Here is a 26,367-nt window from a genome sequence, read left to right as displayed (position 1 = left end):
TTTATCTAATGCCCATCTCCCTCTTTTCTTTTTTCATTTCTTATTTTTATTTCTTTGCTAAATATTTTGTGTAGTATGTATATGTAAATATATATATATATTAAAAGAAGATTGTATTTGTTTCCCTCATCTTTACAAATCTTCACTTTAACCCTAAACTTCCTATTATTTAAAACTTTCGTTCACTTCCAATAATTTACCATGTTAAATAAAATTCTAATTAAATACCAATTATATATATGTACATCATTATACCACTTATCCATATTATGATGCTAATAAATAGTAATTATACATCAACTGTTAGAATAGGTAATCAGAAAGCTAGTCGGATAGAGATTTTGTAAACCATTTCTAACAATTTTGATATAATATAGTATTTATATTTTGAATAAAAGTAATATTCAAACTATGGCTTGATTCTTTGTGTTTACTTGTTATGTTAATATTTACTTAACGACACAACAAAACTCACAGACCAAATGGATAAATCTAAGGGGTTGGGCTGCGCATTGGTTGGCGGCCACAAAATCAACCCTTGTGGATTGATTTGAAATGTTCCAAGTCGAGTGAGATTGTGCATCGAATGTCCGACAAAGATTTGTATTAAGTACTGCAGCCGTGTTTCGTCGATAGAAGATGTAGGTTATCTATGCAGTTTTAGTGGGTTGGTCGGCATGATAGTCGACTGATTGAGTTGACTCGCGGGATTCGTCATATGGAAACCTCCTAAGGTTTCGTCGGTATGACTAGGATTCCCGGCTTCAGTAGTACAAGATTAGTCCTCAAACTTGAGAAACCATGATAGTCACATGCACATGATACGACTGTAGCTTGAATCTAGCAAACAATGTTTGTGTCAAAAACTATAGATGTTATAAACCTTATCTAGTGCACTAAGAATGTGCGGTGATAGTTGTATCTCCAATACGCTCCAAGACATAATGACTGAGTAAGTGGGATAGGTTTCCTCGTGATAGTTCAGTAGGGTAAACAAGGGACATCTGATAAAGCCCCGTGCATATCTAGAAAATCAATCAAATTAATTAAAGTAATTTAATTCTAGAAAAAATCCAAATTTTTTCAAAATTAAATCAACAAAAAATAATATTTTTAGAAAATATGTAAAAACTAGAAAATTCAATTTTTCGGAAAAAACGGTGAAAAACGGCCCAATCATCGGCTAACTGCAGCAGCAGACAGCGTGCAGGCTCTCGGCTGCACGCGCACGCTGTGCACTGCGCGTTGGCAGTGCACTGCTACAGTATAATTTTTTTAGTTCCGCACATTACACTGAAACTAAAACCAAGTATTTTACCAGAAAATCTAATTTTCTTAGAATACTTAAATCATCAATAATTGTAAGAAATTAAACAAGTTAATTTCTCATAGAATTATTCAAGAATAAGAAAAAAATAAACATAATGCTTCAAAAGCAATAAATTAGATTATCATGCTTATTCACATAAAACTATAGCCTCTACATCGATCGAGCTCTGATACCACTAGAAACCAGCAAAAAATGTGAGTGGATATAGGCCCAGAAACGTGCAAGCGGAAGCGGTAATATAAAATTCGTAAATAAAAAATGAAACGTAACAAAATTATGATTCCAAGGGGTGTATCCTTGGAGTTGCCGAGAGTTCGATGTAGCTAAAAATAACAACAATAAAACTAAAACGAGAGGTACGTGAATCATAAATCAAGAATTACCTCTTTGCTTGATATACTTTGAACCTCCTTCGTTTGATCAATTCACCCGAGACTTCAACTTAGAAGCCCTCTAAAGACACGTCCACACCACACCAAATATGCGATCCCTCAATTTGATATGCTAGAAAAGAATTAGGGAGAAAAGCACACCAAGTGTTGAGGGGAGAGGGGCGGCCGATTTGGAGTTCTTAGGGTAGGAAATTATTTTTGTGTTGTGTTATGTTTTTCATTAGATATTCAAAATAACTAATGTACATATATATGCCTTGTATGGATGTACTAGAATGTATCTAGGTTCATTCTATAATCCATAAGGAAATAAATCCTTTATTCCAAATAAAGGATGACTAACATAGCAGTTTCCAACAGTGAAATTGTTAGTCAATAATTTTCTTTCCTAGATTTTTCCAACGACTTAATTAGGGGTGCAATGGCCGATTTTATTTAAAAAAAAATACAAGGCCCAATTAATTTTAACTAAATCTAATTTAATTAACATCCTCCCTATTAAGCCCATCGTGTATTTAATCCAATTTAATACATGAGTGTATCAAACCTTCATTAATTAATAAGTTCAACTTATTAAATAATAAGGGCAAGCCCAATATAAATTAATTCTATTAATTTATTTTTGGGGCTCCTCCATCCAATGGATCCCTTTTATAAGTAATCCAATTACTTATGGAATTAGTTCCCAATTAATTTCTCGTCCCTTCTCGGTGATTTGTGTGTGACTCTTTAGTTTCACTTTTTAACTAGGCTTGGGCTAGTGTCAAATACTACTATTAATTAAATCTAGTTGAACTAATAATTCTTGACCAACCTTTTATCATGAAAGCCCGTTACCATGGTGGCCGTCTAGCAATGGTCCAGGGCACTTGAGACTCATCCATGTGAACGTTTAGGCTCTCGCGTCCATACAGGTATGGTTCTTCTATTTACCGTTTCCAAAACTTAGTCTAGGGCATGGAATTGGGTGTCGGCTCCCATCCTAGACTAGGTGTCTATGCTTAATACTTGAGATCGCTCTACGCCAAATTGCTCGACATAGGAACTTCTTTTTCTTATTCGACCAATGACTGGGGCCAGAAGTTTATTGAGCTTAAATGCATCTTCATGTGCATAGGAGATACCTCTGTCACGTTTTGATAGGGGACAGGTACTCTTCTTGAAACTCACCGTCCTCGCTACATGTTTTGACTGCATTAGAAAGGCTTATGATGACTATGTTCGAGACATGATCACCTCTCGCACAAACTCAAGATACAGTCATCGTATGCACGTGATTACCGTGATTCTTTAAATCTGAGGACTATTCCCGTACTATTGGAGTCGGAGATTCGAGTCATACCGATCAAGCCTCCGAAGCTTCCATATGACGATCCCCGCGAGTCAGTTCATTCGATTTGACACATAGCCAATCGACCCACTAAGTTCGCATAGACGTCCCACGTCTGTCGCCGATGGAACACGTTACTCATCAAATAAATGCGACTCTTAATGCAAGTCCCCAAAGGACACGCGATGCCCATTCTTGGGTATTTTGACTTGAATATTTCAGACCCCACCCTTGCTAGATGGTTTCATAATTGCCATCCAATGCGCAGTCCAACTGTTCCATAGTTGTTAAAATGGTCTGTGGGCTTCTTTGTGATGTTTAAAATAAATACAAATATAGATGTAATGTGCACAACACATGAAATGCCAATAATGAATATTCATTTTATTCACTGAATAATATTAAATAGTATCGAGTTATTGTCAGAATGGATTACAAGTATTCTAATCTAATTGGCTTTTAGGTCACCTATTTTAATAATCTTCCACTTGATCTAAAGCCAATCCCCTATCGACCTCAAACCTATCTTATCCAGATTCCGAGTATGGGCAGTTTGTGACATCGGCTTGCTAAGTGGATCCTCTATGTTTTTTGCTGAGTTGACTCGTCCATTCTAATGTCACCCCTGCTCACCATCTCTCTAACTAGATAGTAGCGTCTAAGAATGTGTTTGGAACGGTTATGAGATCTCGGTTCCTTTGCTTGTGCTATTGCCTTGTTGTTATTGCTGAAGATAACTATGGGCTCAACAATGCTAGGTACGACACCCAACTATTGGATGTAGTTTTTCATCCAAACTGCGTCTGTTTGGAACCTTTTCAAGCAACCACACCACTTTTTAGCTTGAATACAAAGCCTGATTGAGACTTGGCATCATCGTCGTCCGATTGGAAGCTAGTGTCGCTATAGGCTTCCAGTATCAATTATCCACTACCGTAAATCAAGAACATATCGTTAGCCCTCTTTAGGTACTTAAGTATGGTCTTGACTGCGCTCCAGTGCGCCTCCCCGGCAGTTTGATATCTGCTTGTCACGCTCAAAGCGTACGCAACATCAGGCCTGGTGCAGTGGACAACATATTGAATACTTCCTACGATTGAAGCATAAGGAATGTCCGACATCCTTTTAAGTTCCTCATCAGTCTTGGGAGACTGCTTCTTGGACATCTTAATTTCGTGCCTCCTAGGAAGGAATCCCCATTTTGATTTCTCCATCTTGAATCTCTTCAAGACTTTCTCTATATACGAGGATTGGGTCAATCCTAACATCTTTCTAGATCTATCCCTATAGATCTTGATGCCAAGGATATAAGAGGCCTCACCCATATTCTTCATAAAACATTGTTTGGACAACCACGCTTTAATGTCGCCCAACATCTTGAAGTCATTCCTAATAAGCAAGATGTCGTCTACATAAAGTACAAGATATGCAACCGTGCTTCCACTGATCTTCTTGTATACATAAGGATCGACTTCATTTTTTATGAAATCATAACCCCGTATAACTTCATCGAAACGCGTGTTCCAGCTCCGGGGAGCTTGCTTGAGGTCATAGATGAACCTTTGGCGATGATAAACCTTCTTTTATTTTTCAACGGAAATGAAACCCTCCAGCTAATCCATGTAAATCTCTTCCTCAACGAAACAGTCGAGAAGTACCGTTTTCACATACATCTACCATATTTCGTAGTTGTACCATGCTGCTATGGCAAGCAGAATCCGAATGGACTTGGCCATGGCTACGGGAGAATAGGTTTTCTTAAAATTAATCCCAAGTCGTTGAGTGTATTCTTTTTCCACGAGCCTAGCCTTGAAGGCTGTAACCTCCCCGTCAGCTCCAAACTTACATTTGTAGTCCCATTTGCATCCAACAGGTTTAACACCTTCAGGTGGGTCTACAACGGTCGAAACTTGATTTGAACCCATCGAGTCCAAAATGGATCTCATGGCCTCAAGACACTAATCCGAATCGATGTCCGACATTGCTTCTCTATATGTCTTTAGATTATTTTCCAATTGACTAGTCAGTCCCAAAAATCCGTATCTATGAGGAGGTCGCGATTCTCTGGTCGATCTACGGAGGACTGGAACACTATCAATGTGAAATATAGGCTTAAATGATGTTCTTTTATTCTGCTGAGGTGTCTCACTTGTTTTCTCAAGTATCACCTCATCGTTGGCTATCCACAAGAAAACTCTTCTTCGAGAACACTGTGTTTCTTGAGATAAAAATTCTTTTTCTCTGATGGATCATAGAAGTAGTATCCCACAGTTTCTTTCAGATATCTGACAAACCCTCACAGACTAGATTTTGAGTCTAGTTTGTCTCCCACTAGCCTCTTAATGTAAGCGGCACTAACACTCTCAAGTACTTGTAGGACGCAGGTTTTTCATGCCATATCTCATATGGCGTCTGGGGTACTGTCTTAGATGGCGATATGTTAAGTAATTTGGTTGCCGTCTCAAGAGAGTGATAAGGAAGGGGCAATTCTGTAAAACTCATAATGGAACGAACCATGTCCAACAGGGTTTGATTCCTCCTTTCAGCAACACCATTAAGTTGTGGCGTCCGAGAAGGAGCCCATTGAAAGAGAATTCCATTGTCTTTTAAGTAATCAATGAATTCACCACTTAGATATTCTCCACCTCATCTGACCGAAAGGTTTTAATATTACAGCCAGTTTGATTCTGAACTTCAAGTCTGTACTCCTTGAACCTTCCAAAGGCCTCAGATTTGTTCCTCATTAGGTAAACATAACCATACTGTGAGTGATCATCGATAAAGGTTATGAAGTACGAGTATCCTCCTCTAGCTACAATATTTAATGGTCTGCAGACGTCCGTGTGGATCAAATCCAAAAGACCACTGGCAAGCGCACTTTGTCCAACAAAAGGCTTCTTGGTCATTTTTTCTTTCAGATAGGATTCGAAAGTTGGTAGGTTGTCCAAATTGTCTACCTCTAGACTTTTTGAGTCTACCAACTTTCTCATTCTAGCTTATGAGATATGGCCTAGCCTTGTGTTCCATGACTGTGCGTTTTCATGATTAACTAATTTTTGTTTGTGTTGGGCAGTCATAACTCAATTAGACTGTTGGAGAATATAAAGACCATTGATTAATGCACCAAGTAGATGAGAGTTATTATCAATCATAAAATAAAAACCATTTTTATTGATTGCAAATTTATAACCATTATTGTCTAAAACAGGTATGGGAATAATATTCTCGATCATGCTCGGTACATAATAACAGTACCGAAGAAAGGCTTGATAATCGGTATTTGTTAAACATTCTCAATAATGTTAATAATTTTAAAAAAAAAATGTCGGAAATGAATAACCAAACTCATATGTAATATGATAATTTAGTTTGTAGAACAAATTTAACATATGGAAAGAAAACCAAAGCACTAAATATTAAAAATAGAATAAAGAAGTGTAGTAACTTGAAGGTGGCCCATCCAAGCAGCTGCTTGTGGTAGAAAGTGGAAAGACAAATTTCCTGAAGAAGTTCAAGTCTAACATCCATCCAACTCATCATACCATGTAAAGAACTTTCAGGGTCGACTGAGCAAGATATTTTGCATAAGCTGGGATTCAGCCTTGAGTGGAGCCATTATGAAGAATTGCTCACTACTACTCTATGATTCCCGCGTGCAACATGATATGGATGCATAGCAGTTAATGGCTCATGGCGCACAATGACGCCAACAGCTCCTGAAGCCACAGCTCACGGCGCAGCCGAAGCTTTCTTGAAGGACAACGCAAATGTATAAAACAATTTATATATTTATATAATTAGTATTTTTCAACTAGAACAACGTATAAGAAATTAGAATTAAATAAATAATACTTATTTTTTTTCCTTTCAGAATTAGAGAAGCAATTTCAAAAATTAAAATTTAAATTATATATGTAGCAACTCAATATATTATACTAAACTAAAGCATATAGTTGAATTGCTGAAGCATATCATACTTTAATCAATAAACAAATAATAAATATATGAAAAGTGATAAATTTAATTTACATTTGTTGGTATATGTCCTAATGATCACAAAGGCCCACCTGGCGAAGCCCATGTCACAGTCCACTTGGCTTGACCACACTAACCCGGTCCACAACCGGTAACCCGACGCTGTGTCTCTACTATTTTTCCCTAATTCTAAACCCTAGCAGCATTCTCTCCTCGCTTCTTCGTTGACTTGCGCCACTCTTCTCTCTTCTCCCATTCTACCATGGATCTTCTCTGATCCTCTCCACCGTCTCTTATGGTGGCTCTCCAAAGCCAATATGATGGATTTTGGAAAGCCACCTAGGCTTCCTTTTATGTATTCTTCACATCCCTATAAAAGGGGCCATCCCCTTCGACAGACAAAATATTGCTTCTTCTATCTACTATCTTAAAAGCCCTGAATATTCAGTGAGGGTCTCTGTAACCAGTGTAGATCTTCGTGATCTGAGACGAGCTTCTTGTGGAGTAGCCATGGACTAACTAAGTGGGTGGTGGTCGGAGTCTCTGTGACATTGTTATCGATTTTCTGTCGGCTTCATTTTGTTGGATCTCGTTCTTTCTGAGCCTATCATTTCTTTCAAATATAATTTATTTATATCTTCTGTTTTTGTTTTATTTTGGTTTGTAATTTTATAAGGAGTTTTGTACTCCACATTCTTTTGTAATAGTTGGTTAGGCCATTCATTAAAGATATCACTGAGGGGTTTTCACCCTACAGTGGTATTAGAGCATTCTCCGATCGAAAGGGCCTCTGGTGGTGGTAATCTCTGAAAACCCCTCATCGTTTAATTTTGTTGATATTTTTTGCCTATATTAACTATCATATCTCTACTATTCTGTTATCCTTATTACCGCGGCTAAACCCCCTGATATCCCTCTTGGCTGGGCCCTTAAGGTCGTCGGGTATCTAGACGGGACTTAGGCTGGTGACCCTCGGTTTCGCTATTCTCGGTTTGTTACTGTTGATCTACTGCGATCTCTGAATCTTTGTGATATTATTATTGATCTGTGTGATCTCCTAAACTGCTACTATTTTTCTGTTGTGATCTCATTATTTATCGGTTGTTCTTTGAACCACTGTGATTTTTGTGATCTTATAGTCTTACTGTGAACTCATAAATCTGTTGCGACATATATCTCATTTTCTGTTGATTACTGTGATCTATATATCTACTGCATTCTTCTTCGTGATCCTACACATATACTACTTTCTCAGTAATTTTTTGTTATTCTGTCGAGTACTTTTTAAACTGCCATCCTCGATTTATTTGATTCTTTCTTGCAGTCTGCCGTGATTTTTTATAATTCTGGTATTTCTGTGACTTATTTGTTACTGTGAGTACTTGTTAAAAACCTTTACTAATAATCACTAAAACTTGCTAAAACCTTTTCTAAAACTCATTTTTTTAATGGCCAGTTATAACCTACAACCTTTCGATGGAAATAGTGATTTCTCAATTTGGCAACAGAAAATGAATGGCATTTTGATTCAGCAAAAAGTTTTTAAGGCTATTGACGGAAAATACTTGAAAAATGTTTCTCAAGAGAAAAATTAAATGACGAGTATGCTTATTCATCCATTATCTTAAATTTGTCTAATACCGTTTTGAGAAAAGTCGGTAAACAAAATTCTTCAAAAGAATTGTGGAAAAAACTTGAAGAGCTTTATACTGAAACCTCCCTGCCTAGTAAACTGTTTTTATTGGAAAAGTTTTTCAGATACAAACTTGACTTGTCTAAAAACATTGATGAAAATTTGGATGATTTTACAAAGTTGATACAGGACATTAAACTCACTGGTGACAAAAATATTTATGAGTATTCTCCCATTGTTTTGCTTAATGCTATTCCTGAAACCTACTCTGATGTAAAGGCTGCTATTAAGTATGGTAGAGATAGTGTTAATATTGAGACCGTAGTTAATGGACTTAAGAGTAAGGAAATGGATCTTAGGGCTAATAAACCTAGTCAAAACCAACACGAGGTTATTTTTGTTAGGGGAAGACCTAAGTTTAGAAACTCTAGATATAATAACAAGAGCAGAAGTAGTAGTAAAAGCAGAAGTGGAAGTCGGAGTAAATCTAGACCTAGGAAAAACTCCTATAAAGATGATAAAATCAGAGAAAGACGCTGCTATAACTGTGGTATAAAAGGGCACTATATTAAGGATTATAGAAAATCTAGAAAGCATAATCGAGATAGATATGAAGAAAAAGAAAAGGCTAATAATGTTTCTGATGATAACAATGGTGAAGTCTTTGTTCTGTGAATTCCTTTGATATGCATGAATGGTTGATTGATTCTAGCTGCACATTTCATATGAGTCCTTTGAAAGAAATCTTCTCTAATTTTAGATATGAGCATGCTGGTTTTGTTTCTATGGCTAATGAAAAGAAATGTGAAATTGAGGGTCTTGGTGACATCTTTTTGTGTTTTAAAGAAGGTTATAGGTTAACCTTGAAAAATGTCAGATATGTTCCTGATTTGAGCCATAATCTTATTTCATGTGCTGCATTAGAGGAAGATGGTCTTGAGGGTAGATGGAGTAAAGGCCTCATGAAAATTATGAAGGGTTCATTAATTGTGTTCAAAGCTTAATGAAAGCGTAATCTCTATATATGCACTGTTTCTTGTGATAATCTTGCTACATCTCTTTGAATGTGATTTAACTGCTTTATGGCATAAGAGACTTGGTCATATCAATCAAAAGGGACTTGATTTTTTAAAGAAAGATGGAATTTTGAATGAAAAATTTGATAAACTGAATTTTTGTGATGATTGTGTTCTTGGTAAGCATCATAAAGTGCATTTTCCTGCTTCACCCTCCCCAAACCCTTCCATGTCTACTTGCATTCTTGATTATGTGCATGCTGACGTTTGGGGACCTTTTAATGTGTCCACTCATGGTGGTAATCACCATTTCTTATCTATTATAGATAATTTTTCTAGAAAAGTTTTCGTTTTCTTAATGAAATACAAATCCGAAGTGTTTGAAAATTTGAAAAATGGAGGGTTTTAGTTGCAAATCAAACTGGTAAAAGGTTAAAATCTCTTCGCACTGATAATGGTTTAGAGTTTTGTAATCAAAGCTTTTCTGATTTGTGTGATAAGCATGGAATAAAAAGGCACAAAACCAACCCCTATACCCCCCAACAAAATGGAGTTGCTGAAAGAATGAATCGTACATTGCTTGATAAAGTTAGATGCTTACTTGTAAGTTCTGGTTTGCCTAAAACTTTTTGGGGTGAAGTTGTTCTTACTGCTGCTCATTTGATAAATATGTCTCCCTTTGTGCCGTTATCTGGAAAAACCCCTGAACATGTTTGGACTGGTAAAATTCCTGACTTCTCTGCTTTACGTGTTTTTGGATGCTCTGCATTTGCTCATCAAATTGTTGATAAGTTAGAACCTAGGGCCGTAAAATGTGTTTTTATTGGTTATCCTGTCGGGGTCAAGGGGTATAGACTTTGGGTACGTAGCCAACCCGGTTTCAAAGTTTTAATCAGTAGGATGTGACGTTTAATAAAAACAAAATGCCTTGATTAGATAAAACACAAACCTTAGAAAAAGATAAAACCTTTAATAAGGTGGAGAACAACTTAGCTGATAACCAACAGGAGGGAGAGTTAGAAAACATATTAGAACCTGAACCTATGAATGAGACTGAAACTACAGAAAAATCCTGAAAACCCTGAACTAAACCCATTAGAAAACTATCAGCTTGCTAGGGACAGAAATAAAAGACAAATTAGGGCCCCTGTGAAACTTAGAGATTTTGAAACAGCCCTTAATATTGAAATGATTGAACCTACTAGGACTGATGAGGATATGAAATCCAAACAGTTGCTTAGTGCCATGAATGAAGAAATGAAGTCATTAAAAGAGAACAAAACCTGGAATTTAGTTCCAAAATCGAAAAACGCCTCTATAGTAGATTGCAAGTGGATTTTTAAAATCAAACCAGAAAACCCTATTAAGTACAAAGCTAGGCTTGTGGCTAAGGGGTTTACACAAAAAGAAGGGATAGATTACAATGAAATTTTTCCTCCTGTTGTTAAATACACAACTGTTCGTATTATCCTTGCTCTCACTGCACACTACAATTGGGAACTCAAATAAATGGATGTTAAAACTGCTTTCTTACATGGTGATTTGGATGAGAATATTTACATGAACCGACCTGTTAGTTTTCTTGAAGAATCCAAGCCTGATTTTGTGTGTTTGCTGAAAAAGTCGATATATGATTTAAAACAATCACCGAGATAGTGGAATAAGAAATCTGGCTCATTCATGCTTTCTTTAAAGTACAATAGAAGTCACTATGATCACTGTCTTTATTTTAAGCATGTGCATGATTCACCTATCTTTCTTGTTCTTTATGTTGATGACATGCTAATTGCTAGCCCTAATCCTCTTCTCATTACTGATTTGCAAAAACAGCTTTGTAATGTTTTTGAAATGAAAGATCTTGGAAATGCAAAACAAATTCTTGGCATAATCATTTCTAGAAATAGAGAAAAATCTACCATACTTTTAAATAAAAAATCCTACATTTTGTCTGTTTTGGAAAAGTTCTCAATGGAAAATGCAAAGCCTACATCCATACCTCTAGCTGCACATTTTCAACTTTGCAAAGACCAATCCCCCAAAAAGGACATTGAAAAAGCCAAAATGGAAAAAGTTCCTTATTCAAATGTTATTTGATCCATCATGTATCTCATGGTATGCACAAGGCCTGATATTGCATATGCTATTAGTTGTCTTAGTAGATACATGTCAAACCCTGGTACACCTCATTGGGAAGCATTGAAATGTTTGCTTAGATATCTGCGTGGATCAATTGATATTGGCATTACTTATTCTAGAAGCACTAATAGCACTCAACTTGTTGGATATGTGGACTCAAATTATGCAAATGATTGAGATAGTCGTAAGTCCACTACATCTTATGTGTTTACTTTTTGCGGTGCATTCATTAGGTGGAAATCCCAACTACAACACATAGTCGCTTTATCGACCACTGAAGCGGAATATATTGCCACAACCGAAGTTTTTAAAGAAGCCAGTTGGCATGATGGTCTTATAAAAGAAATTGGATTTTCAAAAGAAAAAGTGGTTGTCTTTTCGGACAGTCAGTCCTCTATACAACTTTGCAAAAACCTTGTTGCTCGTGATCGCACAAAACATATAGATTTCATTTCATTCGTGACATCGTTGGGAAGGAAGTCATAAAACTGGAGAAGATCAAAACAGAAGAAAACCCTGTTGATATGGGGACAAAAAGCCTGCCAGTGGATAAATTCATTACCTGTTTAAAAATTCTAAGATTAGTTCTTCAGTAACCTTTCCTCTATTTTAAGTTGTTTTTCTTTGCAAGCACATGCAGGGAGGGTCCCTTGGCTATGATGAAAGATCCAGATCCAAAATTAAAACTCGAAATATGTTTCCTTACGGATCATTGGTCCAAGGTAGAGTATGTTGGTATATGGCCCAATGTTCACAAAGGCCCACCTGGCGAAGCCATGTTACAGTCCACTTGGCTTGACCTACACTGATCCGGTCCACACTCGGTAGCCCGACCCTGTGTCTCTACTATTTATTCCTTAATTCTAAACCCTAGCAGCATTCTCTCCTCTCTTCTTCGTTGACTTGCGCCGCTCTTCTCTCTTCTCCCATTCTGCCATGGATCTTCTCTGATCCTTTCCACCGTCTCTTATGATGGCTTTCCAAAGCCAATACGATGGCTTTTGGAAAGCCACCTAGGCTTCCTTTTATGTATTCTTCACATCCCTATAAAAGGGGTCATCCCCTTCGACAGACAAAATACTGCTTCTTCTATCTACTATCTTAAAAGCTCTGAATAATCAGTGAGGGTCTTTGTGACCAGTGTAGATCTTCGTGATCTGAGACGAGCCTATTGTAGAGTAGCCGTGGACTGACTGTGTGGGTGGTGGCCGGAGTCTTTGTGACATCATTACCGATTTTCTGTCGGCTTCATATTATTGGATCTGGTTCTATGTGAGCCTCTCATTTCTTTCAAATATAATTTGTTTATATCTTCTGTTTTTGTTTTATTTTGGTCTGTAATTTTATAAGCAGTTTTGTACTCAACATTCTTTTGTAATAGTTGGTTAGGCCATTCGTTAAACATATCACTGAGGGGTTTCCACCCTACAATATTAGATTAAAGGCAATTTTAGTCCCGTAATTTTAGGCAATTCTCGTTTTAGTCCCGTAACTTACTAGAGTTCCATTTTAATCCTCTATAACTTAGAAAAGCTCAATTTTGGTACACATTTCATCGGAAAATTGCCTCAGTAGCCGGAGAAAGTCACGTGCCACTCACGGGACTTTTTAAATTAGGGATTTCATTTTTATTGGTTGAAGATGCTCACGTGGCGACGGCGTGGAAATAAAAACGTATACCAAAATTGAGCTTTTTTAAGTTATAGAGGACTAAAATGGAACCCTAGTAAGTTACGGGACTAAAATGAGAATTGCGTGAAGTTAGGGGACTAAAATTGTCTTTAATCCGTTAGGCCATGTGACTTTTTAAACCAATAAAAATGAAACTCCAAATTTAAAAAGTCACGTAAAGGCCATGTGACTTTTTTCGATGATCGAGACAAATTTCTGATAAAATGTGTACCAAAATTGAGTTTTTTTAAGTTATAGGGACTAAAATGAAACCCTAGTAAGTTATGGGACTAAATTAAGAATTGCTTCAAGTTATGGGTCTAAAATTGCCTTTAATCCCTACAACATTTATACTTAATTAAGGAGCATATGAATCAGAGACAACATAAGAAAAGAAAAAACAAAAATAGAAACAGAGTAAGTCTATGAAGAAAAGAAAAGGAAGAATAAGAGTAAGACAAAGACAAAATAGAAAAGAAAAACCCAAAAAGAAGAACAAAAAGTATCAGCGACACAAGGAAAAAGAAAGAGAACTTAGTTGGTCGCAGCACAGGGAATAAGCAACAGCAGAAAACTCAGACTCAGAATACCAATAGTCTTGATTCTCATGAAATATTATGTTTTGAACATGCATGCAATCCAATAGTCAAGAGGGGTTTTATTTGCCTGATGTTCGTTTCCTTATTTTATTAATTTTTATTTTTATTTTGATGGTCTTAGGCCTAAAAAGGCCTGAGCTAACAAAAGCACGCCTCGTGCGCGCCTGGGCAACAGCTTGAATGCGCCCAGGCACGCACCATCGTAGCGCCTAGACAAAGGCCAGTGCCACAGGCCGAGAATGACGAGAGGGTACCATGGTGCGCGCTGTTAACTACAATATATGGATACAAGACTGGCAAAGGTTTCAGGATATGATGTTCTATTTACATATATAGATATATGTCATTAGAATTATAGTAATAGTTCTCATTGTAGATACATTAACCATAAAATCAGATCGATATAGTGCGCTTAACATTAAGAAAACATGTATGGCAAACCTCATTAATGCATCTTTATGTCCACCCGAGTCTTTTACAAAACCCACTCAATATTCCAATTTCTTCTCTACAAATCTGAAACTACTGAAACCCTAACAGCAACCTAGGATACAAAAATGGGAAATAAAGAGGAAACGAAGAATGATTAACCAATTACTGAGGAACAATGAACAGAAAAACAAAATTAATTCCAATACTTTATACAAGGTTGTGATAAATTGTTTCAGTATACATCAGTGTATCAAGGTCAGGAGCGCTCTTAGTTTGAGCATCCCCACTGCTTTAATATCTTTCCATTTCAGTAAAAAGTTCATTGAAATTTCTCTCTGCCTACTGGGGCTTTTCATATTCTCTATAAGAAATCAAGTACTTCAATAAACCCATAAACTTGAACACAAGCAATAGTGAACCCCTTAGTATTTTAATTTGAAACTAAGAGTTCCAATCTCCTGTTTTATTCAATATCTGTTTTTGTATTACTATAATTTGACTAGAAGGTGAATGTATAGACCTTAGGTATGAACATATGTGATTGTCTTCCGTTATAATGAAATGATATCCGTAGGGTTTCTGACACATCTATGATAGTCTGAACATTTTCTTGCAAGTTTGTAACGTCAGTGTGTCAACAATATCTGTCATAACCTTCAGTCTTGGGTGTTACTTGTACAAGCTGTGGACCTGCTGTGATATCTGTTACCATGATGGCAACTTTATCTGGACGGGAAAGAAACTATGATGACACAGAGGCGAAGCCCACTGATACTTTACCTTGTCTTCTTTTCTTCGTTTTTTTTCCCATGTTCAGAAAAGAAAATGTTTTCATTTCTATATGACTATTGTCCCAGATGAGAAGAATCTATTGTTCATGCCCTGATGGTCCGTTTGGTCTTATGCTATTTTAGCTATGGTTCCAGAGGGAAGAATCTATATGCTCATGCTTTGTGGTTTCTTTGCTTTCCTTGTTTTAGCCCATTGATTTAGGTTACTTGTATACTTGCGTGATGCAGGCATTTGCTGATGCTTATGCGATGATGGAGAATGAGCTCACATGCCTCCACAATGAGGACAATCCGGATGCCCAACCTACCTGTCAACTGCTCCTAGAGTTAATTCCAAGCATTGGTCATTTGGTAGGGTCTTAATATTGCCAGAGTGATTAATCATTCCAAGGTATTTCGGCACATAATTATGTGTCAGTTTATACCAAGTTTACATAGCTAAAGTTATTTTCTGGACGCTGAAATATTTATTACTGATATATGAGTCTTGAAAAGGCTTAAAGGCAGTTTTAGTCCCCTACTTTCAGGTCATTCTCGTTTTAGTCTCATAACTTACTACGATTCCATTTTAGTCCCTTAAAACTGAAAAAATCTCAATTTTGGTACAAATTTAGTGGGAAAATTGCGTCACTCGCCGAAAAAAGTCCAATGCCAGGCATGTGACTTTTTAAATTGGGGCTGCATTTTTATTGGCTGGAATGGATGATGTGGCGACGACATGGCGCCGACGTGGATTATTTTTTAAAAAAAGAGGGATGACGTGGATATTTAATCCACGTCATCAAAATTAAAAAAAAAAAAACCAAAAAACAGACGGCTCCTCTCTTGTATCTTTAGCCCTTCTTCCATTTTCCCCAAATTGAACAAGAACCCTAAAACAACTAGAAAAATCGAAGAGCATGATGGAATGTGAATGTGCTTTGCGCTGCTCTGCTCTTCTTCCACTTTATAGAATGTCCATCTTTTTCTGATTCCAAGTGTTTGTTTGTGTTCCTCACACACACACACACACAAACATACTACTATTACTAACCCTTCAGGTACTCCCTTAATACCTTTGTGTTCACTGTTCCCTTGTTCCTGTCTCTCTGTATATAAATTGTCATTATTGTAAAAGATGCCGACAGTGGAGGAGCAGAAGTTGATTACCATGAACAAAGACGTGATCCGTTTGGAGAGAGAATCGGTCATTCCAATCCTCAAGCCCAAGCTTATCGTCCACTTGGCCAACCTCATCGGTTTTTTCCTCCTCTTTTCTTTTTTGATTTAAATGCAAATACTACTCATGTTCTTGTACATCACAGTTTAATCATTCTCACCTCCAATCTCTGCATATCTTTTTCCCATCATCATCACTTTTCTCTTTGATTTTGTTGGGTGTTTTAGGGTTCTTGTTCAATTTGAGGGAAATAGAAGAAGGGGCTGAAATTATAAGAGAGAACCCATATACCCATATGATAGATAATCTGTTCTTTCCCTTTAATTCCATGTCATTTGATGACGTGGATTAAATATCCACGTCATCCCTATTTTTTTTAAAAAAAATCCACATCGGTGCCATGTCGTCGCCACATCATCCGTTTCAGCCTATAAAAACGCAGCCTCCAATTTAAAAAGTCACATGCTTTAAAAAGTCACATGCCTAGCATGTGACTTTTTTCGGCGAGTGACTCAATTTTCCAACCAAATTTGTACCAAAATTTAGATTTTTTCAATTTCAGGAGACTAAAATTGAACTTTAATAAGTTACAAAACTAAAACTAAAATGGCCTAAAGTTAGGGGATTAAAATTACCTTTAATCTTCTTGAAAAAGTTTAATGGGCTAACTGAGAAATTTTCTGAAGTTGTTCAAAGGGGTTTTCTTTTATTTGGAGTCAAATGTGGGATTTATATGTAGAGAATTCGAAAGTGGTAAGATGGGTTCAAGAAAAGAGAAAAGAAAATTGCCAACTGGGTTGGCTGAGCAATTTGTCCTTAGGCCAAGGGCTAATGTCCAGTCTGACTTACACTTGGTTATTTTGTATTTGTTTTCATGTAGTAAGATAAGATGTTATCCTTGTGTCGTGTGTGCACTGTCCAATTACAAGCGCACTTTATCAACTATGATGATTATCTGATCATTATATGCAAGCATAAATGGAACAACTACAAGATGTCGATTTTGGAGACTCTTTGTATCAACGTGAAAAAAGTTTAGCCCTTTGAAAATTATATCAATAAGAAATAATATTTTCAGCACATCTGTTTCAAATGTGAAGACATTTGGCCATAAAGATAAGACTTCAAGGATGAACAAATTAGAGCTGATTGGTATGCGACGATAATATGAACAGTATCTAGCTTCTCATTCCTGGCATTTACCTTCAGGACTTGTATGCTTCTGCTTCACGTTGATTGCTCAACGCATTGGGGAAGATTGCCTCCGGTAGAATTTAAAGAATTGCTAATTGAGGTGCCCAATGATATGCAGTATCCTAGCTCACTTTTCACTGTCCAAAGCCAGCTTGAGGAGCAACTTATGCAGTAATTTCCCTCATATACCTTGTGTACTTGTAATATTGTTGAAGTTTGTGGTTGAACTAGAAACAGAGAGAAGAAAATCTGTGAACTCCATTGATAAACTTCAGAATGTGCAAAATATGTTTGTTTGGGTTCAATCACCAAATTAAATACACAGTTGCCTAATCACAACTAACCATAACAGGATAACCGTCAGAATGATGACAAGGACCAATGAATAACAGAATAAATGAGTCATCTTGTACACAAAGCAAACAAAAGAAAACACCATTTGAAAACACGCCATTAGCTACCCAGCGTCAAGGCTGAAATTGTCATCATCTTTCTCATCATCATCTTCAACCATTGCAGCAGTAGTTTGCAAGTTAATCTTCTGGGCAAGCTCCTCAACAGCCCCCCCCACAAGTGGGAGGCGGGTGCAAGGCAACCAACCCCAACTTGCCTACCAAGTTAGCAAAGTTTCTAACCCCAACAACCTTAGTAAACAAATCAGCAGGCTGCAGAGTACTACGAATATGTGAGGGAGAGATGAAGCCATCTGTATAAGAGTTTCACACCATATGACAGTCAATTTCAAAATATTTGGTGCCTTCGTCAAAGACGGGATTTTCGATAATATGCAAGGCAGCATGGTTATCACAGTAAAGACAAATAGGGAGAGAAGTAGAAATCCCAAAATCTGACCAGAGGAATGAAAGCCAACGCAATTCACAAACAAGCACCGCCATGCTCCGGTACTCCGCTTCAGCTATGGAGCGAGAAACAGTCGTTTGTTTCTTTGTTTTCCATGAAACTAAAGCATCACCAGAGAAGATACAAAAATCGATGGGAGAATAGTGGGAATCAGGGCAAGAAGCCCAATCGGCATCGCAATAACCCACAAGTTCAAAGCTGGAACTCGACGGTAAAAATAGACCCTTCGAAGGGGCACCCTTGAGGTATCGAACAACATGGAGAGCTACTTTCCAATGTCTGTCACACGGACGAGTGAGGTATTGACTAAGTTGCTGTACCGACTACGAAATGTTCGGACGGGTAAAGCCTAAATACAAAAGCCTCCCCACCAGCCTGCGAAAACGATCCGGATCAGGAAGCAAGGCACCAGCATCTGCACTGAGCTTAAGACCCAAAGGTAAAGGAGTGGAAATCAATTTGGCCGAAGTTAAACCTGTATCACGAACAATATCTTGAATGTACTTGGACTGAGCCATAAAATACCGTCAGAATTCCGCCCAATTTCCAACCCAAGAAAATACGGAGCGTCTTTGAGATCCTTAATGGTAAACAATGAATGAAGATAATGCTTAACAGACTCTACGCTTGCCAAAGAAGAAGCTGTGACCAACATGTCATCCACGAGGAGGACCAAAAAATCATCATTAGTACCTTCTGTGAAGAGGCAATGGTCGTGCCCAGATTGCCGAAAACCAAAATCCTTGAGCTTCGCAGTGAGCTCCACATTCCATTGTTGAGAAGATTGCTTTAAACCATAAACGCAGTGAGTATCCTCGGGTGGCACCATGTATAAATCCTCATCTAAGTAACCATGCAAGAACGTATTGTTTACGTCCATTTAGTGTATAGGCCAACCTCACGCAGCAGCTAAACTCAAGAACAAACGAACAGTAACCGGCTTAGCAACAAGGGAAAAATTATCTGTGTTACTGACCACTGCAATTTGGTTGAATCCTTTAGCCACGAGATGAACTTTGTAGCATTCTATTGATCCATCATCTCGAAGTTTCGTCTTGAACACCCAATGGGTTTCTTACCAACAGGCAAAGATACAAGCTGCCACGTATGATTCTGCTCCAGGGGCTTTAATTCAGCTGCCATTGCATCTCGCCATTCCTTGTGTTCCACCGCCTCCAAATAGGATCTAGGCTCCTGCAATAACGACAAAGAGGCCACAAAAGAAGAGCATGCAGTAGTGGAAGGATATAGTAAGTTAGACATAGAGAGATTGGACACAAAATCGTTGAGCCAGGCAGGCTTAGAAATCTGTCTAGAAGAGCGTCTGAGAATGGGTGAAGCAGGGCTGTGAGAAGAGGTAAATGGAGGCCGAGAAGGAACGCTTTTAGAAAGTGAAACTAGAGGAGAAAAGTCCAAATGTGTAGGCACTGTAGGCAAGGGAGCAGGAGAAATAGAAAGAGATAAATCATGAGAAAAAGGAAAGTGTTTTTCATAAAACTGAACATCTCTTGAGAATAGAACTAAACCATTATGCAAATTATACAATTTGTATGCCTTTTGATGCATAGAATTTCCAATCAAAATGCATTCGAATGCTCTGGAATGAAATTTTGACCTGTGGGGACTTAAATTGGTAGCAAAACATAAGTGTCCAAAGGTTCTCAAATGGTTATATTGTGGGGGTTGTCCATGAAGACATTCATAAGGTGTCAACTAACGTAAAGTTTTACTAGGAGTGTTGTTGATTAGGTAGGTAGAAGTAAGAGTCGCGTCTCCCCAGAAACGAATAAGGGGAGATGCCTAAAACAATAAGGCCCTAGCCACACCTAACAAATGTCTATGTTTTCTTTCTATTCGGCCATTCTGTTGAGGAGTATAGGTACATGAGGTTTGGTGCACAATGCCGAGAGTTGAACAAAGTAATGGCATTCATGATTGAGGAATTCCGAGCCATTGTCAGACCTTAAAATTTAATTTTATAATTGAACTAATTTTGAACTAAAGAAGAAAATTGCTTGAGGATGGAAGGAACTTGAGACTTTTGCTTGATAATGAAGGTCCACAGGCATCTGGAATAGTCATCCAACAAAGTTAGTACATACGAACCCCCACAAAGGTTTGAGGCAGTGTAGGGACCCCAAAGATCCATATGTACAAGTGCAAAAAGTTTAGTAGCATGTGTAGTACTATGAGGAAACGGAATTCAAACTTGTTTAGTTCTATGGTAGATTTCACAAAGTGTATCAGTGTGATCATAATTGCAGTCAATAGAGGATATTTTCTTTATAGTTTTTATAGGTGCATGTCCCAAGCGATTGTGCCACAAATCTGAAGTACAAGAAACAGAGTTGGAACAAGTTACATCTTGAACAGAAGAACAAAGGATGGAATTAGACCTGTAAATGTATAAGTTTTTGGAGAGCACTCCTATAACCAGGTCTTCTCTATTGTCCTGGTCCTGCAAAATGCATCTGTCTTTAGTGAATTGGAACTGATAAAGCTTATGGTGACACAATTGACTGACTGAGATTAAGTTCACAGAAAAAGGAGGAACAAAAAAAACATTCTCCAAGATGATAGAAGCAGTAAATCTAACAGTTCCTATATACATTACTGATATCTTTGAATTGTCAGGTAGATGCAAGAATAGAGGAGTGGAAGGTTTAGCATATGTGTGAAACAAATCAATATTGGCATAAACATGGTTAGTGGCCCTAGTATCGATAATCCAGTAGTTCAAATCAATAATAGGTGTTTTAGCAATATTACCTGCAAACTCGTCCTCATAATGTGCAAAGTTTGCAGAACTGGTAATCGGGTCTGAAGGTGTTGTATTCCTTTGCAATAACCTGAGTAATTCAGCCATTATATGTGATGTATCCTACTTTGGTGAACGCTGCAAATTTTAAGCATTAGTCTCAACATTTGCAGCAAACATCTTTCCTTTCTGTTTCCGTTCAGTCAATGATTTGTACCAATCTAGTAAGCCATGCAGTAGAAAGCAATTCTCTTGGATATGTCCCTATTTCTTGCAGTGAGAACAAATTAATTTCTTCTTATCAAACACAAATTTATTTTTCTGCATACCTTTGTCGCCTTCTCTCCTATTCTCTTTCAAGGCGAGTTGATAGGCCACATTATTCGAAGTGACCTCCAAATCCGTTTGTGTTAACCTCTGTTGCCCAACCGTGTAAATCATCGAAAAAGCTCTTCCAATGCTTGCCAGCGGATCAAGCATAAGTATTTGACTGCGTTCGTTGTTAAAATTCTCATGACGGCCCATGAGAAATTGCATGAGTTGATTCCTTGAATTTAAACTTTCAATATCCTTGTTGATACCACACGTACATCCCCCACACTTACATTTAGGAGCCGGCACTAAACAGTTCAGCTCGTTCCAGAGCTTGGTTACTTTTGTGAGATAGGCAGTGAGGGTCAATTCTTGCTGCGATACCGAAGCAATCTCCCTCTGTAATTGATAGATCATAGGTCCGTTGCTTCGACCATATCTATCCTGAATCGCAAGCTAAACTTCTCCCGAATCTCCACAGTACATAAACGACTCTATGATGTCTTTTGACATAGAGTTCCAGATCCACGATGTTACCATCAAATCAACTCGACGCCACTGTTCGAAATTAGGCGAACCTAGTGCCGACTGTGGAAAGCTACCATCTATGAAGCCTAGCTTCACTTTGTCCCCAAAGAGACATATATTGCTCGTCTCCAAATCAGAAAATTCATACCGTCCAGAGGTGAAGTAGTCAATGCCAAATTAGAGTGCTCAAATGGATGAATAAAGAGCACATCCTTCTCGTGTTCATTCTGATTATCAGTAGCATTCTGTGCCATTTCACTGTAATGCAGAATCTGTTCTTCTCAATGGGAAAGGAATCTGTAAACTCAATAGCTTGTGCGTATACAGAGACCTTCATGAAGAAGACTCTGATACCATGTTGAAATTTGTGGTTGAACCAGAAATAGAGGAAAAAGAAACAGAGAGCAGAAAATCTGTGAACTCCATCGATATACTTCAGAATGTGAAAAATCAGTTTGTTTGGGTTCAATCCTCAGATTAAATACACAGTTGCCTAATCACAACTAACCATAACAGAATAACCATCGAAGTAGCATTCTGTGCCATTTCACTGTAATGCAGAATCTGTTCTTCTCAATGGGAAAGGAATCTGTAAACTCAATAGCTTGTGCGTATACAGAGACCTTCATGAAGAAGACTCTGATAGCATGTTGAAATTTGTGGTTGAACCAGAAATAGAGGAAAAAGAAACAGAGAGCAGAAAATCTGTGAACTCCATTGATAAACTTCAGAATGTGAAAAGTCAGTTTGTTTGGGTTCAATCCCCAGATTAAATACACAGTTGCCTAATCACAACTAACCATAACAGAATAACCGTCGCAGTGATGATAAGGACCAATGGAAAACATAATAAATGAGTCAGCTTGTACACAAAGCAAACAAAAGAAAACGCCATTTGAAAACACGCCATTAGCTACCCAGCGTCAAGGCTGAAATTGTCATCATCTTCAACCATTGCAGCACTAGTCTGCAAGTTAATCTTCTGGGCAAGCTCCTCAACAAATATTCACAATCCATTTTATGCTTTCACAAGATTCATCAGAAGTATTTATCTTCCATTCGCATCTTCGTACAGTTTGTGGTGTCATCAATTGGTAGATGTAGAAGCGGCATATTCAGATCCGAGTAACTCGTCGTCCTTTTTGCTATTGCAACTGATCCTCTCCAAATAAAGGTAAATGAATTTGCAATTTCTGGCACATCCACAATACGACTTTGGTTATATATGCTAATTTCATGCATCTACACGCTCTTGCTCTGGTTCTCTGCAGACAGGTGCTTCAGTAGGCGTGCACTTGTAACATCATGCTCTCCAAGAAGACGGCCATGGAAATTCTAGGATTCTACTAGAAATACATGGTGACTGGTTCTGATGCTTCAACACCACAGGGCCACAAATTATGTTTTTAACAGGGGGAAAGAAAGACGGCGAATATTTATAGTTTGAAACATGTGGAAAATTGAGTTGAGCTTATTGGAAGGTCAGAGTCCAGTTTCTTTATATGATTTACAAGTGTAAAGCTGGACTTGCATGGAGATCTTCCTCCCAAGATTGGGGGTCATGTGTAGGCCGTAACCGCTCCATTTTGAGAGAGACTGCAACAACAGGAGTCTCCAAATATGAATGGAGATGCACGCATGGAACACAACTTCTGTTGATGGTCAGAAGCCGTGTGATCTTCTGAGCTTTACAAAATCCCTCCCAAGACAATTGCTACCTCTGTATCTCAGTTTTCAATAGGAAATTGAAGGTTGAAAATACAACATAAGTTCATTTCGCTCTACTTCAGACTGAGAAACACGAAGGCTACAGTGCAAGTTGAAGTGACAATTCTGAGAGCTTTAACAGGGGAAAAAATCATGGCAAATTACCCAGAAAAAATATGAGAAAACTGCTTATTGTTTAAAGCACAAGAATTTAAGTTGTAAATATGTAACTAAACTTTTCTATCTGTTGTTATGCATCTTCACATTCTATGATTGATGTCTAGATATGCACATTTAAAATGAAAGAAAACATGCATGATAAAAACCTTGCATTACAATTGAAATTACATCAAAAAATTTCATGCACCAGCATTCGGGAGCCTTGATTGATATGCACGTCGAAGGATCTCCAATACGATAAGAACACATTCAAGAGTCTCCCCTGATAACTAGCTCAACTCCTATAGCTTATCAGCAAATTCCTTGGCCTATAGTTTATCGTCCTTGCAATTCTCCTGGGAAAAAGCTGCTATCCTTTTTGCTGACAAAAGCTTGTAACTTACAAACCTTGTTAATCGTCTGGGAAAAAGTCGACATCCTTGGGTGGACCCTGGCGGAGCTTGTTCTGGAGTTCCACCTGCTTGGGTATAACAAGTTCTATTCCTTTCCCCAAATATGAAAAATATCTTTCAAGCAACTTCTGCAATCATACATAACATCGCATCTCAGTCTGGTGACTAACAATCCCACCCTTTTTTATCTTACTAAGGTGACACCAAGGAGTTCTTCAACTCAACAGGTAGTTAAGCATGAATATGAAAGAAAAAATTGTTCAGGTATAACAATGTTGCTTATTGCTCACCACAGCAGCATACGCGTCAATCCTCCCTTCACGAGCAGATCTACTGAGGCCCCTGAACATTTAAGACAATTTCAAAAAAAATTATATGATGCTCTACTTTAGACTTTATCCACATATTTCAACGAGTGCTGTAAAACAATATAGCATTCTAGTTGAGGAGATGCGCTGGGATTAGACAATCGACATTGGTTGTTACTTAGAGATGGATCAGAAGAGATGATCACTTGGCTATCATATGGTCCAGAGCCTCGGCAGATGTTCCATGCTCATCCTGCAGGTATACTCTCCACCCCCTGATGCAGAATCAAGATCCATGATAACTATGACATTGTTCTAAGACCATGATAAGATAACCAAGAATAACAGCCACTCGAACTACAGAAATGAAAAACAGATTAACAGAGCAATAAAGCTTATAAGAAATCACATTCACATCTCTGTACGGGAGAAAATAAACAAAAGCATATAATTGAATGCACAATCTAATATTAACATGTAAGTATAAGTCAAAATACTTGATTATTGGTCGAGTGCTATGTTTAGATATCAACTTCATGTGAGTATAGGAACTTTCTTGATTTTTTTTTATTGGAAATTCATAGCTCCTACAAGCCAGCATTTCCCTAAAAACAACCTCTGGGAAGGAATAGATCTCTACATTCTTGGAAATAGATTATAAAGCTATCCTTTAGATTGAGTTGTGCGTCTGTCTAGTTATTGTTGTGCTTATGTTGGTTTTCGTTCAACTATTTTAACCTCACGACATCAGCAAGTAGCAGGAAATGTACCTCTCCGCAGCTCGAACTGCAAGCCTCCCAGCCACGCTACGAACTTTATTCGATTGCTCTGTCTCCTTCCCTTCACCAGACTTTGGAAGCCCAATTATGAATTCATCAACTTCCTAACAATCCATACAGATTTATCATCTTGCAAATATTCAGTCCACCCCATATAAAGCTAATATCGAGAAAATAAACTCTGAAAAATCCCACATAACAATGAAAGCAAATTCCTTTCTTCTCAAACCTGCTTTTCAGCAATATCAAGAAGTCTAAGCTCAAGCTTCTGCCCTCTTAATTGAAGAACCTAGCAACAATACCACAAAAACCCATCTCATCTATTCATACATAAACGTACAATACATACACACATAAAATGATTTTGTACGCGTCAGGAGTACCGTTAAGGGGCGAATGGAGAAGCCTTTGCTAAGGGCAAAGCCGGTGCGGGACAATCCCAAGTCTACCCCTAGACTGAAGCCGCCCCGCCACGACGGGTCGCGCTTCCGGCTAAGGGCATTTGGGGGAATTTGCTCCTCCCATGGCAATGAAACTGATGCTGCAGCCCTTGGAAACAATTGGGTTCATGTAGGTAAAGAAACTGAAATTCCTCTTTGAATTTGAAGAGGGTTTAGAGTTGCGAACTGAACTGCCATTTATTCTTTCTTAATTTTCGTTTCCCCACTTTTTTCCGCCAGTGGAGCGTTGGTGTAGTTCATGATTGGAGTGTATTCAAGAAAGGTAAAATCCACTTTACCCCCTCTATTCTAGTTTTTTCTCACTTTCTTCCCCGTTTTTTTCTTTAGTTACATTACATAAGCCCCCGTACACTCTTATCTAGAGGTGGCAGATGAGTTGAGCCGGCTCGCGAGCTCGGCGAACCGGTTCGATTTTGAGCTCGA

At 37.9% G+C, this 26,367-nt stretch overlaps 1 protein-coding gene across 1 annotated transcript; it reads right to left on the bottom strand.

Moving 5' to 3' along the window:
- Positions 1–24,001: 24,001 nt before the first annotated feature.
- LOC105173337 (Polynucleotidyl transferase, ribonuclease H-like superfamily protein) lies at positions 24,002–26,046 on the bottom strand (the record flags this gene model as incomplete). Its single annotated transcript, XM_011095039.3, has 6 exons — positions 24,002–24,524; positions 24,687–24,738; positions 24,911–24,979; positions 25,475–25,587; positions 25,713–25,772; positions 25,867–26,046. Coding segments are annotated over 6 exons (603 nt in total), but the record flags the coding sequence as incomplete, so codon positions are not given.
- Positions 26,047–26,367: the final 321 nt, after the last annotated feature.

Source organism: Sesamum indicum, linkage group LG11 (genome assembly GCF_026168435.1).
Source record: "Sesamum indicum cultivar Baizhima isolate 11 linkage group LG11, ASM2616843v1, whole genome shotgun sequence".
In the NCBI taxonomy this organism is placed as follows: Eukaryota; Viridiplantae; Streptophyta; class Magnoliopsida; order Lamiales; family Pedaliaceae; genus Sesamum; species Sesamum indicum.
This window is presented reverse-complemented; position numbering and strand designations above follow the sequence as displayed.